General features: G+C 50.6%; 1 protein-coding gene across 1 annotated transcript in view; it reads right to left on the bottom strand.

Moving 5' to 3' along the window:
- Positions 1-4,415: 4,415 nt before the first annotated feature.
- Positions 4,416-16,205, bottom strand: part of mmp17a (matrix metallopeptidase 17a) — a 102,738-nt gene continuing 90,948 nt past the window's right edge. Inside the window, exon 10 of the mRNA XM_041202324.1 lies at positions 4,416-4,735. Coding sequence (XP_041058258.1) covers positions 4,416-4,735 — 320 coding nt within the window. The remainder of the gene's footprint in view (positions 4,736-16,205) is intronic.

Genomic DNA, 16,205 nt, shown 5'->3' with positions numbered 1-16,205 from the left:
TTTGAAAATCAAGAATTTCTGTGACTTTTTTTTTGGACGAGTTCAGAGAGAGGAAAGGCCAAACACAAGTTCAACTCCCCAGCTTCTCTCCTGATGTCCTTCCAGTGTCAACTGAAGCCGCTCCAGATATCAATTAGGAACCAGCCATGAACAGAGCAGGAGAGGCCATCACTGCTGAACAGGACCCCCACCCCTCATTCATTTTGGAATGAGCTACATTGTGGCACCGGCATTGAGTTGAATGAATTGACTGAATGTTGAAATGTTAGGCTAATGTATTAGTTGGTGACGGTACAAACAGAGCAGTTTTACTGGGTAAGTATATAATGGGCCTTGATCTAATTGCACCCATTTATTGACATAAGTTAAAATCACTCTGTGTGGTGTGCAAGGCATTGGATATCAGGAATACTACAGGGATTCAGGATAAGAGAAAATTCAACCCACTCACTATAAACCAGTTGTACCACTATATACCAGGCAGGGACATGACAGAGTGAAACCGTACTTAGTCAGATAGCCCAACACTATCAAAAGCTCACATGTGAGTTCTCCATGGACTACTTTAGAATCTGTGCATACTTCTGAAGAAATATAATCACTCCAAATATTCAGAGGAATTATAGGAGTGTTAAACCGTGTAAATAATTTCCTTCTAAATTCAGCATTTGGGATTAAAATCTCTAAATTGGGAAGGATCAAAACAGATGTAGCAAATATTATATTGTAATAATTTTAACTAAAAATGATCTTGCAATGATTTGAATCCAGTGATTCTCCTGGCTTTACACCCAGGACTAGCTGAGGAAAGGTTGAACAAGTTGAGCCTATACTCATTGTGCTTTAGAAGAATGAGCGGTGATCTTCTTGAAACATATAAGATTTTGAGGGGGCTTGACAGGGTGAAGGCTGAGAGGATGTTCCCTCTTGTGGGGGAGTCTAGACCTAGGGGCCACAGTTTAAAAATAAGGGGTCGCTAATTTAAGACAGGGATGAAGAGAGATTTATTTTCTCAGAGGATTGTTAACCTTTGGAATTCTTTTCCACAGTGAGCTGAGTTAGACAGATTTTTTGATTGACAAGGAAGTCAAGGGTTATTGGGAATAGACAGGAAAGTGGTGTTGAGGCCACAATCAGGTCAGCCATGATCTTATTGAATGGCAGAGCAGGCTCGAGGGGGGAGAATGGCTGACACTGCTCCCATTTATTATGATCTTATGAGATCAAAGTCAGGCTGCACCACTCTGCGCCCTCTTCGAAAGGTTTCATCACATCTTTGTGTCTGTTCTACTAACATCAAAGCCAGCAATGCCCCACAAACTCAGCAAGGTATACGGCAGTGTAGTGGTTAAATAGCAACTCAGTAAAACACAAGTTCAAATTCCATCGTGGGTAGTTTGAAAATTTGAATTCAGTTGGATGAAAACCTATTATCATTAAAAATGAGCATGAATTAAATTATCATTAAAAATCAAACTAATTCACTCATGTCCTTTAAAGGACGTCTGTCACCCTTGGCCAATGTAGCCTACATGAGACTCCAGTCCCATACCAATACTGTTGACACTTAGCTGCCCTCTAGCCAGTATCAGACTATAACAAGGAATAAAAACCAGATGGAGCAGTGTATGGACTGTAGCAGCAAGGAGAGGTCCCACCATTACCCTCTGAAGGTAACTAGGGGTGGGCAGTGAATGCTGGGACATCCACAGCCTGAGGATTGATTTTATAAAAAAAGCTTCTTGGGAATTTTATTCAGAATCTCAAATTATCTCCCATTGTACATCTTTGACCTGTATCAGCAAGAAGAAGCAGCAATGAGTTATCACAGATTATTATAAATTAATTAGTTTATAATGATCAAGTTCAGGATGGCATCAAATTGAAAGGACAGGCGTTCAATGTTGCGAAGATTAGTGGTAGGCCAGAAGATTAGGAAGACTTTAGAAACCAGCAAAGTATGCCAAAAAAATAGAGGGAGAAATTATGTTACCACAATAAACTTGTAAAAAATATAAAAACAAACAGTAATAGATTTTATAAGTATATAAAAAGGAAGAGAGTAGCTAAAGTAAATGTTGGCCCCTTAAAGGAGGACACTGGGCAATTAATAATGGAAAACAAGGAAATGACAGGGATTTTGAACAAGATAGTAAAAGCATCCCAGCATTAGTTTAGAATCCGGGGGCAAAAGGCAGTGAGGAACTTAAAACAACCAATATCATTCGAGGAAAAAGAACTAGGCGAACTAATGGGACTAAAAGCTGACAAGTGCCCTTGACCCAATAGCCTGCATCCTGGGGTCCAGAGTAAAGTGGCTGCAAAGATAGTGGATATAATGGTTAATATTTCAAAATTCCCTAGATTCTGAAAAGGGCCCAGCAGAATGGAAAACTACAAATGTAAAACCCCTGTTCAAAAAAGGAGATAGACAGAAAGCAAGAAACTATAGGCTAGTTAGTCTAACATCTATCTTTGGGAAAATGCTGGAATCCATTATTAAGGAAGTTGTAGCAGGACATTTAGAATATCGTAATACAATCAGGCAGAGTCACTGTGGTTTTATGAAAGGGAAATTATGTTTGACCAATTTATTGGAATTTCTTTGTGGCAGTAACAAGCAGTGTGGATAAAGGGGAACCTGTAGACGTGGTGTACTTCGATTTCCAAAAGGCATTCAATAAGGAGCTGCATCAAAGGATACTTCAGGAAATAAAAGTTCATGATGTAACATATTAGCGTGGATAGAGGATTGGTTGGCCGACAGGAAGCAGACAATAGAGGTAAATGGGTCTTTTTGGGGCTGGCAGGCGGTAACTAGTGGAGTGCCACAGGGATCAGTGCTGGGGCCTCAAATATTTACAATCTTTTTAATGACTTGGATGAAGAGGATGCCCTCATACATGCATCACAAAATGTTATTATGCAGGTACAGCAAGTAATTAGGAAGGCAAATGGAATGTTGGCCTTTATGTAAGGTGGGTGGAGTATAAAACTAGGGGAGTCTTGCTACACTGTACAGGATGTTGGTGAGAATGTATCTAGAGTTTTGTCTACAGTTTCAGTATCCTTACTTAAAGAGGGCTATAATTGCATTGGAAGCAGTTCAGAGAAGGTTCACTAAGTTGATTCTTGGGATAAAGGAGTTGTGTTATGAGGAAAGGTTGAGCATTTGGGCCTATACTCCTTGGAGTTTAGAAAAATGAGAGATGATCTTATTGAAGCATATAAGATCCTGAGGGGGCTTGACAGGGTAGATGCGGAGACAATATTTCCCCCCGTAGAAGAATCTAGAACTAGGGGGCACAGTTTCAGAATTAGGGGATGCCCAATTAAGTCAGAGATAAGGAGGAATTTCTTCTTTCAGAGGGTTGTGAATCTTTGGAATTTTCTACCCCAGAGAACTGTGGAAGCTATCTCATTGAATATATTCAAGGCAGAGATGAACAGATTTTTGATCCGGAAAGGATTCAAGGGTTAGGGGGAAACAGGCATAAAAGTGGAGCTGAGGCTAAGATCAGATCAGACATGATCTGGCTGAATGGCGCAGCAGGCTCAAAGGGCCCGAGTGGTTGAAATGAGTAGTAGGGATGCATTTAAGGGGAAGCTAGACAAGTATATGAAGGAGAAGAGGAAGGAGAGTTACGATGGGAGGAGGCTCGAGGGCAGCATAAACACCAGCACAGACTGGTTGGGCCGAATGGCCTATTCCTGTGCGTTATATTCTATGTAATCCTATTTCTTATGTTCGTATGTTCTAAAATGGAGGTGTTACCGGACTGGGAGCCAAAGTAGGTCAGCGAGCATAGGAGCTGTGTGGTCTCGGTTAGGATATTCATCAAGGCTTCCCTGATGGTGGAATACGCCCACAATGTCAAGTCACTCCAGCCACCTCTGGGTCACTATGGGCAGTTATGTTGCTTACTGATAATATCCAATTCAAACAACATTGCCTGAACAGAGCCTCAAGTGCCAACATAAAACTAAAGCATTGCCTAGCGAGTGAATAATATATATGTAAATAAATAAATAAATGCAGTGTATTTTAATACCAGTGATTAGCATCCCATTTCATGGTACTGAGTGACAGGAATGCCAATAAACTCTTCTTGATCATAGCTATACAAAGGTCCTCGGACTCTACTCCTTTATTGTATTAAAAAAATAAATTGTTCGCACTTTCCTTGATGATCAAGAACACTTTCAACCAAATTCCTTCATAGTGTTTTTAAAAAATGTCGATCCATTGAGAATCCTCTCCATGTCAAATGTTTCAACCAGACTTGGCACAGCTTTTCAGTTTGATAGTGGGTGCTCTTTATCTTCAGACTCTTCCTGGCAAGGCAGTGAGGATTTGTTTTGACATAATCATTGCTGCGTCATGAAGCTGTTGGTATAAACATTGACGATGTCCATTAATCCAATCTAAGCCACAGTGACACCACAAAGATAACGGCCAGATTCGCTTTCCGTCTCAACAGAGCTACGAGTCTCGATGTGTCTGCAGCAGATGTGCAAGAGCAGTTCCTTTTCTCGTTCCCCGACCTGGTTTCATCGTGGTGACCTTGGCCTGTTCGGGGTCTGGAGTGGCCTTCGTCTGAAATCGATGAGTCCGCCTGCATCTCAGTGCACACTAGCCAGTCCCTGGCCACCGACTTTGGGTATCCAGGGTCCATTTCCATGTTACTGTGTGTCACTTTCCAGTAATTCTTCCCCTTAAAGAAATAGGCTGCGCCTAATCAGGAGTACAAAATGTGAGAATAGAAAATAAACTTTCAGTACATTTTGCATTTAATTTATTCATGTTTCATATTTGATGTCTTGTGTGCAGGTACTGGTTAAGCCTCAGATAGTCATATTTCAAAGTGTCACATGTCATGCATTTTATTTATTTATTTATTCCACTGCAGAGGAAGCTCACATAATCCAAAGCTGATACTCGCAGTGCAGTACTGAGGGAGCGCTGCACTGTTGGAAGGTCAGTGTTGAGGGAGTGCCGCACTGTCAGAGGGTCAGTACTGAGGTGTGCTGCACTGTCAGAGGGTCAGTACTGAGGGAGTGCTGCACTGTCAGAAGGTTAGTACTGAGGGAGTGCTGCACTGTCGGAGGGTCAGTACTGAGGGAGTGCTGCACTGTCGGAGGGTCAGTACTGAGGGAGTGCTGCACTTTTGGAGGGTCAGTAATGAGGGAGTGCTACACTGTTGGAGGGTCAATACTGAGGGAGCGCTGCACTGTTGGAGGGTCAGTACTGAGGGAGCGCTGCACTGTCGGAGGGTCAGTACTGAGGGAGTGCTGCACTGTCGGAGGGTCAGTACTGAGGGAGTGCTGCACTTTTGGAGGGTCAGTAATGAGGGAGTGCTACACTGTTGGAGGGTCAATACTGAGGGAGCGCTGCACTGTTGGAGGGTCAGTACTGAGGGAGCGCTGCACTGTCGGAGGGTCAGTATTGAGGGAGCGCTGCACTGTCGGAGGGTCAGTACTGAGGGAGTGCTGCACTGTCGGAGGGTCAGTACTGAGGGAGCGCTGCACTGTCGGAGGGTCAGTACTGAGGGAGCGCTGCACTGCCGGAGGGTCAGTACTGACGGAGTGCTACACTGTTGGAGGGTCAGTACTGAGGGAGTGCTACACTGTTGGAGGATCAGTACTGAGGGAGTGCTACACTGTTGGAGGGTCAGTACTGAGGGAGTGCTACACTGTTGGAGGGTCAGCACTGAGGAATGTCAGTAGGCCAGTGCTGAGGGAGTCCAAGATGTTGTCTTTCTGATGAGATATTAAACTGAGGCCCCACGTGACCTCACAGGTTCATGTAAAAAAAAATCCATGACACTCAAAGAACAACAGGAGAGTTCTCCCCGGTGTCCTGGCCAATTTTTATCCCTCAACCAACATCACTAAACCAGATTACTTGGTCATTATCACACTGCTGTTTGTACATGAATTGGCTGCCTTGTTTCTGATGTTACCACCAGTAACTACACTTCAAAAATACTTCTTTGGTTGTAAAGCACTTTGGGACATCCTGAGGTTGCGAAAGGCACTATATAAATTCAAATCCTTTTCTTGTGTCACACTTGCACCTGATTGGCTCATGTCATGTTGCCAAAAGGGCAATCCATCACAACACTTTAGTAAAAGGTTTAAAACAGAGAAAGAGAAACATTCTTTCCTGCTTCAGCACCTGAATACTGGAATTTATAAGCAGACCCCAACCTCGAGGAGATTTTCACAGCAACTACAATGAGGCTGTAATTGGTTTCAGGTTGCATCTCCATCTTTAAACAGGGCATAAGCAAGCAAAGGCCTTAAAGGGGCAGGTCACATAACACAGATCCTCCTTACCAACTACACTCCTGAGATTGGAAACCATCTTGGACATTACTACAGCCAACCAGCTGATATTAAGCAATGATCTCTTAGCCTCAATGTTTACTGGAGTTTCACAAGTTTATTTTTCCTCATATACAGTGTTTGCAGAAGAAAGGGAAGTGACAATTGATAAGCAATCAAATTATTGGGGAAAGAATGTTTTCAGGAAATACTTAGCACCGGCAACTTGCATTTATATAGCACCTTTAACATTTGCGAAATCTCCCAAGGTGTTGCACAGGAGGTGTTGTCAAACAAAATATGACATTGAGTCACATAATGAGCCAAAACTTGTTCAAAGGGGCATCTCAAAGGAAGGGAGAAAGAGAGGTGGAGGGAATTAGGGAGGGTATTACAGGGTTTAGGGCCCAGGCAGCTGAAGGCATGGATGGATGGTAGAGTGGCTGAAATCAGGGATGTTCAAGATGCTGGAATTGGGGGGGCTGTGGGTCTGAAGGTGATTACATGGATCGGGAGGGGGTGGGTCTGAGGGTGATTACAGGGATTGGGAAGGGGTGGGGCTGAAGGTCATTACAGGGATTGGGAGTGGGTGTGGCTGAGGGTGATTACAGGGATTGGGAGGGGGTGATTACAGGGATTGGGAGGGGGTGATTACAGGGATTGGGAGGGGGTGATTACAGGGATTGGGAAGGGGGTGGGGCTGAGGGTGATTACAGGGATTGGGAAGGCGGTGGGGCTGAGGGTGATTACAGGGATTGGGAAGGGGGTGGGGCTGAGGGTGATTACAGGGATTGGGAAGGCGGTGGGGCTGAGGGTGATTACAGGGATTGGGAGGGGGGTGGGTCTGAAGGTGATTACAGGGATTGGGAAGGGGGTGGGGCTGTGGGTGATTACAGGGATTGGGAAGGGGGTGGGGGCTGAGGGTGATTACAGGGATTGGGAAGGGGGTGGGGCTGAAGGTGATTACAGGGATTGGGAAGGGGGTGGGGCTGAGGGTGATTACAGGGATTGGGAGGGGGGTGGGTCTGAAGGTGATTACAGGAATTGGGAAGGGGGTGGGGCTGTGGGTGATTACAGGGATTGGGAAGGGGGTGGGGCTGTGGGTGATTACAGGGATCGGGAGGGGGTGGGGCTGTGGGTGATTACAGGGATTGGGAAGGGGGTGGGGCTGTGGGTGATTACAGGGATTGGGAAGGGGGTGGGGCTGTGGGTGATTACAGGGATTGGGAAGGGGGTGGGGGCTGAGGGTGATTACAGGGATTGGGAAGGGGGTGGGGCTGAAGGTGATTACAGGGATTGGGAAGGGGGTGGGGCTGAGGGTGATTACAGGGATTGGGAGGGGGTGGGGCTGTGGGTGATTACAGGGATTGGGAAGGGGGTGGGGGCTGAGGGTGATTACAGGGATTGGGAAGGGGGTGGGGCTGAAGGTGATTACAGGGATTGGGAAGGGGGTGGGGCTGTGGGTGATTACAGGGATTGGGAAGGGGGTGGGGCTGTGGGTGATTACAGGGATTGGGAAGGGGGTGGGGCTGAAGGTGATTACAGGGATTGGGAGGGGGTTGGGACTGTGGGTGATTACAGGGATTGGGAAGGGGGTGGGGCTGAAGGTGATTACAGGGATTGGGAGGGGGTTGGGACTGTGGGTGATTACAGGGATTGGGAGGGGGTGATTACAGGGATTGGGAAGGGGGTGGGGCTGTGGGTGATTACAGGGATTGGGAAGGGGGTGGGGCTGTGGGTGATTACAGGGATCGGGAGGGGGTGATTACAGGGATTGGGAGGGGGTGATTACAGGGATTGGGAAGGGGGTGGGGCTGTGGGTGATTACAGGGATTGGGAAGGGGGTGGGGCTGTGGGTGATTACAGGGATTGGGAAGGGGGTGGGGCTGTGGGTGATTACAGGGATTGGGAAGGGGGTGGGGCTGTGGGTGATTACAGGGATCGGGAGGGGGTGGGGCTGAGGGTGATTACAGGGATTGGGAAGGGGGTGGGGCTGTGGGTGATTACAGGGATCGGGAGGGGGTGGGTCTGAAGGTGATTACAGGGATTGGGAAGGGGGTGGGGCTGTGGGTGATTACAGGGATTGGGAAGGGGGTGGGGCTGTGGGTGATTACAGGGATTGGGAAGGGGGTGGGGCTGAAGGTGATTACAGGGATTGGGAAGGGGGTGGGGCTGAGGGTGATTACAGGGATTGGGAAGGGGGTGGGGCTGAAGGTGATTACAGGGATTGGGAGGGGGGTGGTGCTGTGGGTGATTACAGGGATTGGGAAGGGGGTGGGGCTGAAGGTGATTACAGGGATTGGGAAGGGGGTGGGGCTGAGGGTGATTACAGGGATTGGGAAGGGGGTGGGGCTGAAGGTGATTACAGGGATCGGGAGGGGGTGGGTCTGAAGGTGATTACAGGGATCGGGAGGGGGTGGGTCTGAAGGTGATTACAGGGATTGGGAGGGGGTGATTACAGGGATTGGGAAGGGGGTGGGGCTGAAGGTGATTACAGGGATTGGGAAGGGGGTGGGGCTGAGGGTGATTACAGGGATCGGGAGGGGGTGGGGCTGTGGGTGATTACAGGGATTGGGAAGGGGGTGGGGCTGAAGGTGATTACAGGGATTGGGAAGGGGGTGGTGCTGTGGGTGATTACAGGGATTGGGAAGGGGGTGGGGCTGTGGGTGATTACAGGGATTGGGAAGGGGGTGGGTCTGAGGGTGATTACAGGGATTGGGAGGGATGGGGCTGAAGGTGATTACAGGGATCGGGAGGGGGTGATTACAGGGATCGGGAGGGGGTGATTACAGGGATCGGGAGGGGGTGATTACAGGGATTGGGAGGGGGTGATTACAGGGATTGGGAAGGGGGTGGGGCTGTGGGTGATTACAGGGATTGGGAAGGGGGTGGGGCTGTGGGTGATTACAGGGATTGGGAAGGGGGTGGGGCTGAGGGTGATTACAGGGATCGGGAGGGGGTGGGGCTGTGGGTGATTACAGGGATTGGGAAGGGGGTGGGGCTGTGGGTGATTACAGGGATTGGGAAGGGGGTGGGGCTGAAGGTGATTACAGGGATTGGGAGGGGGTTGGGACTGTGCGTGATTACAGGGATTGGGAGGGGGTGATTACAGGGATTGGGAAGGGGGTGGGGCTGTGGGTGATTACAGGGATCGGGAGGGGGTGATTACAGGGATTGGGAGGGGGTGATTACAGGGATTGGGAAGGGGGTGGGGCTGTGGGTGATTACAGGGATTGGGAAGGGGGTGGGGCTGTGGGTGATTACAGGGATCGGGAGGGGGTGGGGCTGAGGGTGATTACAGGGATTGGGAAGGGGGTGGGGCTGAGGGTGATTACAGGGATTGGGAAGGGGGTGGGGCTGTGGGTGATTACGGGGATTGGGAAGGGGGTGGGGCTGAAGGTGATTACAGGGATCGGGAGGGGGTGATTACAGGGATTGGGAGGGATGGGGCTGAAGGTGATTACAGGGATTGGGAAGGGGGTGGGGCTGAGGGTGATTACAGGGATTGGGAAGGGGGTGGGGCTGAAGGTGATTACAGGGATCGGGAGGGGGTGGGTCTGAAGGTGATTACAGGGATCGGGAGGGGGTGATTACAGGGATTGGGAAGGGGGTGGGTCTGAAGGTGATTACAGGGATTGGGAGGGGGTGATTACAGGGATTGGGAAGGGGGTGGGGCTGAAGGTGATTACAGGGATTGGGAAGGGGGTGGGGCTGTGGGTGATTACAGGGATTGGGAAGGGGGTGGTGCTGTGGGTGATTACAGGGATTGGGAGGGATGGGGCTGAAGGTGATTACAGGGATCGGGAGGGGGTGATTACAGGGATTGGGAGGGGGTGATTACAGGGATTGGGAAGGGGGTGGGGCTGTGGGTGATTACAGGGATTGGGAAGGGGGTGGGGCTGTGGGTGATTACAGGGATTGGGAAGGGGGTGGGGCTGAGGGTGATTACAGGGATCGGGAGGGGGTGGGGCTGAGGGTGATTACAGGGATTGGGAAGGGGGTGGGGCTGTGGGTGATTACAGGGATTGGGAAGGGGGTGGGGCTGTGGGTGATTACAGGGATTGGGAAGGGGGTGGGGCTGAGGGTGATTACAGGGATTGGGAGGGATGGGGCTGAAGGTGATTACAGGGATTGGGAGGGGGTTGGGACTGTGGGTGATTACAGGGATTGGGAAGGCGGTGGGGCTGTGGGTGATTACAGGGATTGGGAGGGGGTGATTACAGGGATTGGGAAGGCGGTGGGACTGAGGGTGATTACAGGGATTGGGAAGGGGATGGGGCTGAAGGTGATTACAGGGATTGGGAAGGGGATGGGGCTGAGGGTGATTACAGGGATTGGGAAGGGGGTGTGGCTGTGGGTGATTACAGGGATTGGGAAGGGGGTGGGGGCTGAGGGTGATTACAGGGATTGGGAAGGGGGTGTGGCTGTGGGTGATTACAGGGATTGGGAAGGGGGTGATTACAGGGATTGGGAGGGGGTGATTACAGGGATTGGGAGGGGGTGATTACAGGGATTGGGAGGGGGTGATTACAGGGATTGGGAGGGGGTTGGGACTGTGGGTGATTACAGGGATTGGGAAGGGGGTGTGGCTGTGGGTGATTACAGGGATTGGGAAGGGGGTGGGGCTGAGGGTGATTACAGGGATTGGGAAGGGGGTGGGGCTGAAGGTGATTACAGGGATTGGGAAGGGGGTGGGGCTGAAGGTGATTACAGGGATTGGGAGGGGGTGATTACAGGGATTGGGAAGGGGGTGGGGCTGAAGGTGATTACAGGGATTGGGAGGGGGTGATTACAGGGATTGGGAGGGGGTTGGGACTGTGGGTGATTACAGGGATTGGGAAGGGGGTGGGGGCTGAGGGTGATTACAGGGATTGGGAAGAGGGTGGGGCTGAAGGTGATTACAGGGATTGGGAAGGGGGTGGGGCTGAGGGTGATTACAGGGATTGGGAGGGGGGTGGGTCTGAAGGTGATTACAGGAATTGGGAAGGGGGTGGGGCTGTGGGTGATTACAGGGATTGGGAAGGGGGTGGGGCTGTGGGTGATTACAGGGATCGTGAGGGGGTGGGGCTGAGGGTGATTACAGGGATTGGGAAGGGGGTGGGGCTGTGGGTGATTACAGGGATTGGGAAGGGGGTGGGGCTGAGGGTGATTACAGGGATCGGGAGGGGGTGGGTCTGAAGGTGATTACAGGGATTGGGAAGGGGGTGATTACAGGGATTGGGAAGGGGGTGGGGCTGTGGGTGATTACAGGGATTGGGAAGGGGGTGGGGCTGAGGGTGATTACAGGGATCGGGAGGGGGTGGGTCTGAAGGTGATTACAGGGATTGGGAAGGGGGTGATTACAGGGATTGGGAAGGGGGTGGGGCTGTGGGTGATTACAGGGATTGGGAAGGGGGTGGGGCTGTGGGTGATTACAGGGATCGGGAGGGGGTGGGGCTGAGGGTGATTACAGGGATTGGGAAGGGGGTGGGTCTGAAGGTGATTTCAGGGATTGGGAAGGGGGTGGGGCTGATGGTGATTACAGTGATTGGGAGGGGGGTGGGTCTGAAGGTGATTACAGGGATCGGGAGGGGGTGGGGCTGTGGGTGATTACAGGGATTGGGAAGGGGGTGGGGCTGTGGGTGATTACAGGGATTGGGAAGGGGGTGGGGCTGAAGGTGATTACAGGGATTGGGAGGGGGTTGGGACTGTGGGTGATTACAGGGATTGGGAGGGGGTGATTACAGGGATTGGGAAGGGGGTGGGGCTGTGGGTGATTACAGGGATCGGGAGGGGGTGATTACAGGGATTGGGAGGGGGTGATTACAGGGATTGGGAAGGGGGTGGGGCTGTGGGTGATTACAGGGATTGGGAAGGGTGTGGGGCTGTGGGTGATTACAGGGATTGGGAAGGGGGTGGGGCTGTGGGTGATTACAGGGATTGGGAAGGGGGTGGGGCTGTGGGTGATTACAGGGATCGTGAGGGGGTGGGGCTGAGGGTGATTACAGGGATTGGGAAGGGGGTGGGGCTGTGGGTGATTACAGGGATTGGGAAGGGGGTGGGGCTGTGGGTGATTATGGGGATTGGGAAGGGGGTGGGGCTGAAGGTGATTACAGGGATCGGGAGGGGGTGATTACAGGGATTGGGAGGGATGGGGCTGAAGGTGATTACAGGGATTGGGAGGGGGTGATTACAGGGATTGGGAGGGGGTTGGGGCTGAGGGTGATTACAGGGATTGGGAGGGGGTTGGGACTGTGGGTGATTACAGGGATTGGGAAGGCGGTGGGGCTGTGGGTGATTACAGGGATTGGGAGGGGGTGATTACAGGGATTGGGAGGGGGTGATTACAGGGATTGGGAAGGCGGTGGGGCTGTGGGTGATTACAGGGATTGGGAAGGGGGTGGGGGCTGAGGGTGATTACAGGGATTGGGAAGGGGGTGGGGCTGAAGGTGATTACAGGGATTGGGAAGGGGGTGGGGCTGAAGGTGATTACAGGGATTGGGAGGGGGTGATTACAGGGATTGGGAAGGGGGTGGGGCTGAAGGTGATTACAGGGATTGGGAGGGGGTGATTACAGGGATTGGGAGGGGGTTGGGACTGTGGGTGATTACAGGGATTGGGAAGGGGGTGTGGCTGTGGGTGATTACAGGGATTGGGAAGGGGGTGGGGCTGAGGGTGATTACAGGGATTGGGAAGGGGGTGGGGCTGAAGGTGATTACAGGGATTGGGAAGGGGGTGGGGCTGAAGGTGATTACAGGGATTGGGAGGGGGTGATTACAGGGATTGGGAAGGGGGTGGGGCTGAAGGTGATTACAGGGATTGGGAGGGGGTGATTACAGGGATTGGGAGGGGGTTGGGACTGTGGGTGATTACAGGGATTGGGAAGGGGGTGTGGCTGTGGGTGATTACAGGGATTGGGAAGGCGGTGGGGCTGAGGGTGATTACAGGGATTGGGAAGGGGGTGGGTCTGAAGGTGATTACAGGGATTGGGAAGGGGATGGGGCTGAGGGTGATTACAGGGATTGGGAAGGGGGTGGGGCTGTGGGTGATTACAGGGATTGGGAAGGGGGTGGGGGCTGAGGGTGATTACAGGGATTGGGAAGAGGGTGGGGCTGAAGGTGATTACAGGGATTGGGAAGGGGGTGGGGCTGAGGGTGATTACAGGGATTGGGAGGGGGGTGGGTCTGAAGGTGATTACAGGAATTGGGAAGGGGGTGGGGCTGTGGGTGATTACAGGGATTGGGAAGGGGGTGGGGCTGTGGGTGATTACAGGGATCGTGAGGGGGTGGGGCTGAGGGTGATTACAGGGATTGGGAAGGGGGTGGGGCTGTGGGTGATTACAGGGATTGGGAAGGCGGTGGGGCTGAGGGTGATTACAGGGATTGGGAAGGGGGTGGGGCTGTGGGTGATTACAGGGATTGGGAAGGGGGTGGGGGCTGAGGGTGATTACAGGGATTGGGAAGGGGGTGGGTCTGAGGGTGATTACAGGGATTGGGAGGGATGGGGCTGAAGGTGATTACAGGGATTGGGAGGGGGTGATTACAGGGATTGGGAGGGGGTGATTACAGGGATTGGGAGGGGGTTGGGACTGTGGGTGATTACAGGGATTGGGAGGGGGTGATTACAGGGATTGGGAAGGGGGTGGGGCTGTGGGTGATTACAGGGATTGGGAAGGGGGTGGGGCTGAGGGTGATTACAGGGATTGGGAGGGGTGGGGGGTGTGAAGCCATTAAAGGATTTGAAAATGGGGATGATTTTCAGGGCAGTTTTGTGAGCCTCTACAGCACTGGTGAAAATCCAATGTTGTGCATCCATGGGTCTGAACATGGGTTCCTCTCAATGGACGTAGGGCTTCTGAATTGAAGATTAATGCCCCATCCTCACACCTGACTATTGTACTGAAGTGTTAAAAACTCAGAATGGAATGGTGCTAAATAAATATTATAGCAACAACAAGGGACCAAGAGCCCCTTGATGTTTTTCTGCCACCATTCAATTAGATCACAGATGATTGGTACCTCAAACCACTTTATCCACCTTTGTCCCATATCCCTTCGTAGCCTTACCTGACTAAAATCTAGCGACCTCACTCTCGAAAATTACAATTGACCCCAGCATCTAGAGCATTTTGGGGAATCAAGTTTGAGATTTCTGCGATAGGTTAGCTGAGATACTGTAGTAATTATGGTTTTATTTAGTGTGTAATGTACCTTTAAGAATAATACATGTTAGGAGAGATCACATGGTCTGTAGTAACGTAGAAGAGTAGCATAGGCTACCTCAGAAGTCAGTGTGGAGATAGAGTTGGAGTTGAAAGCACACGTGTAGTTGCTGCTAAGTATATTGTAAATAAACTTAAAGTTTCCAACCACGGAGTGTCTGAAGATCAACTCCTTCAGTAACAGTACAGCTCGGCCACCCTACAACAAACTGGCGATGAGGGTCAAACAGAAGAAATCAAGCTAGAAAGAAATTGGCACTGTACCTTGCCCAGTGATTGTAAGTAGCAAGCTCCGTTAGATTTGAAGAAGTTATCCTCTCAAAATGACACAATTTGGGAGAATTGGTCCTTTTGAACCAGTTGCAGACGATTGGTCTCAATACATAGAATGCCTCACGTTCTTTTTTCAGGTGAACGAGATTACAGGGGAAGAGAAGAGGCGAGCCATCCTCTTGAGCACTTGTGGCAGCAAAACCTACAGTCTGATTCGAAGTTTGATGACACCCAGTGCTCCAGATTCAAAGAACTTGGATGAATTGGTGGAGCTCATAAAGGGTCACTTTCAATCAATGCCCCCAGTCATGATGCAGAGGTTCAGGTTCAATTTGTGAAATAGAGCCTTGGGTGAGACAATTGCAAGCCACATGGAAAATCTGAAGGAACATTGTGAGTTGGGTACGACTTTGGAAGACATGCCCAGAGATCGTTTAGTGTGTGGGGTGAAAGGTTATTGCCCGAAGTGAATCTGGATTTTAAGAAAGTGCCAGAGATAGCGCCGGCCACAGAAAGCATAGTCAGAGATTCAAAAGCAATAGAGATCGCGTAAAATGGCGCTGTCCTCTACATCGGGTGGGAAAACTCAGCTGAAAGTGGTGGGAAAAAGCGAGACTCTGCCGAGAAGCGGGAAACAGTACCCTGCTGGCCGCAGAATAAAGAAAAATAACTTAGCAGCGAAACTGAAGAGTAATTTTAATAGAGGTGGAAACAAGGGGCAGATTTTTCCTATGGCTGGCGGGCTCGCTGGGGGCAGGCGAGGGCAGTTGCGGAGCCAACCGCTGCCCGCAATCGACTCCACGCCGCCATTTTATGCGGGCGGGCCAATTAAGGCCCGCCCAGCGTAAGACGTGACCGGCAGCGCTACCTGTGCAGGCGGTGGGAAGGAGCATGCACGTGAAAGGGCGCTTCAATCTCCGCGAGGCACAGAGCTGCGTCAGGGAGATTGAATCGATATTAAAATGATTCATTTAAAGGCATAAGAATTTAATTAAACATGTCCCCGGGACATGTTTTCACGTTTATGAAAATTTATTTCTTTACTTGATAAAATCTTTAGGAAACCTCATCCCGCTCGCGGATGAGGTTTCCTAAAAAACGCGAATGAAATATTGCAGGACTGCGCGATGACAATGGGACACTCACCCAGCGTCATCACGCGTCATTTTACGTGTTGGTGTATTGGGCCTGACCCCACATGCTGACGGAAAAATTCTGCCCGAGGAGTCTTTTAGCGATTGGCAGTTTAAAAAAATCGAATGCTACTATTGTCACAGAAATGGACATATGATGAGGCAATGTAAAGGAAAGATTCAAGCAGGCTAGTAAACAAAAGGAGAAGCCCAATGAAATCTACAACGTAGAAGAGGCTGAAACAACAAAATCTGACATTTATTCATTGTTT

This window comes from Carcharodon carcharias, chromosome 13, assembly GCF_017639515.1.
Source record: "Carcharodon carcharias isolate sCarCar2 chromosome 13, sCarCar2.pri, whole genome shotgun sequence".
Lineage (NCBI taxonomy): Eukaryota > Metazoa > Chordata > Chondrichthyes > Lamniformes > Lamnidae > Carcharodon > Carcharodon carcharias.
This window is presented reverse-complemented; position numbering and strand designations above follow the sequence as displayed.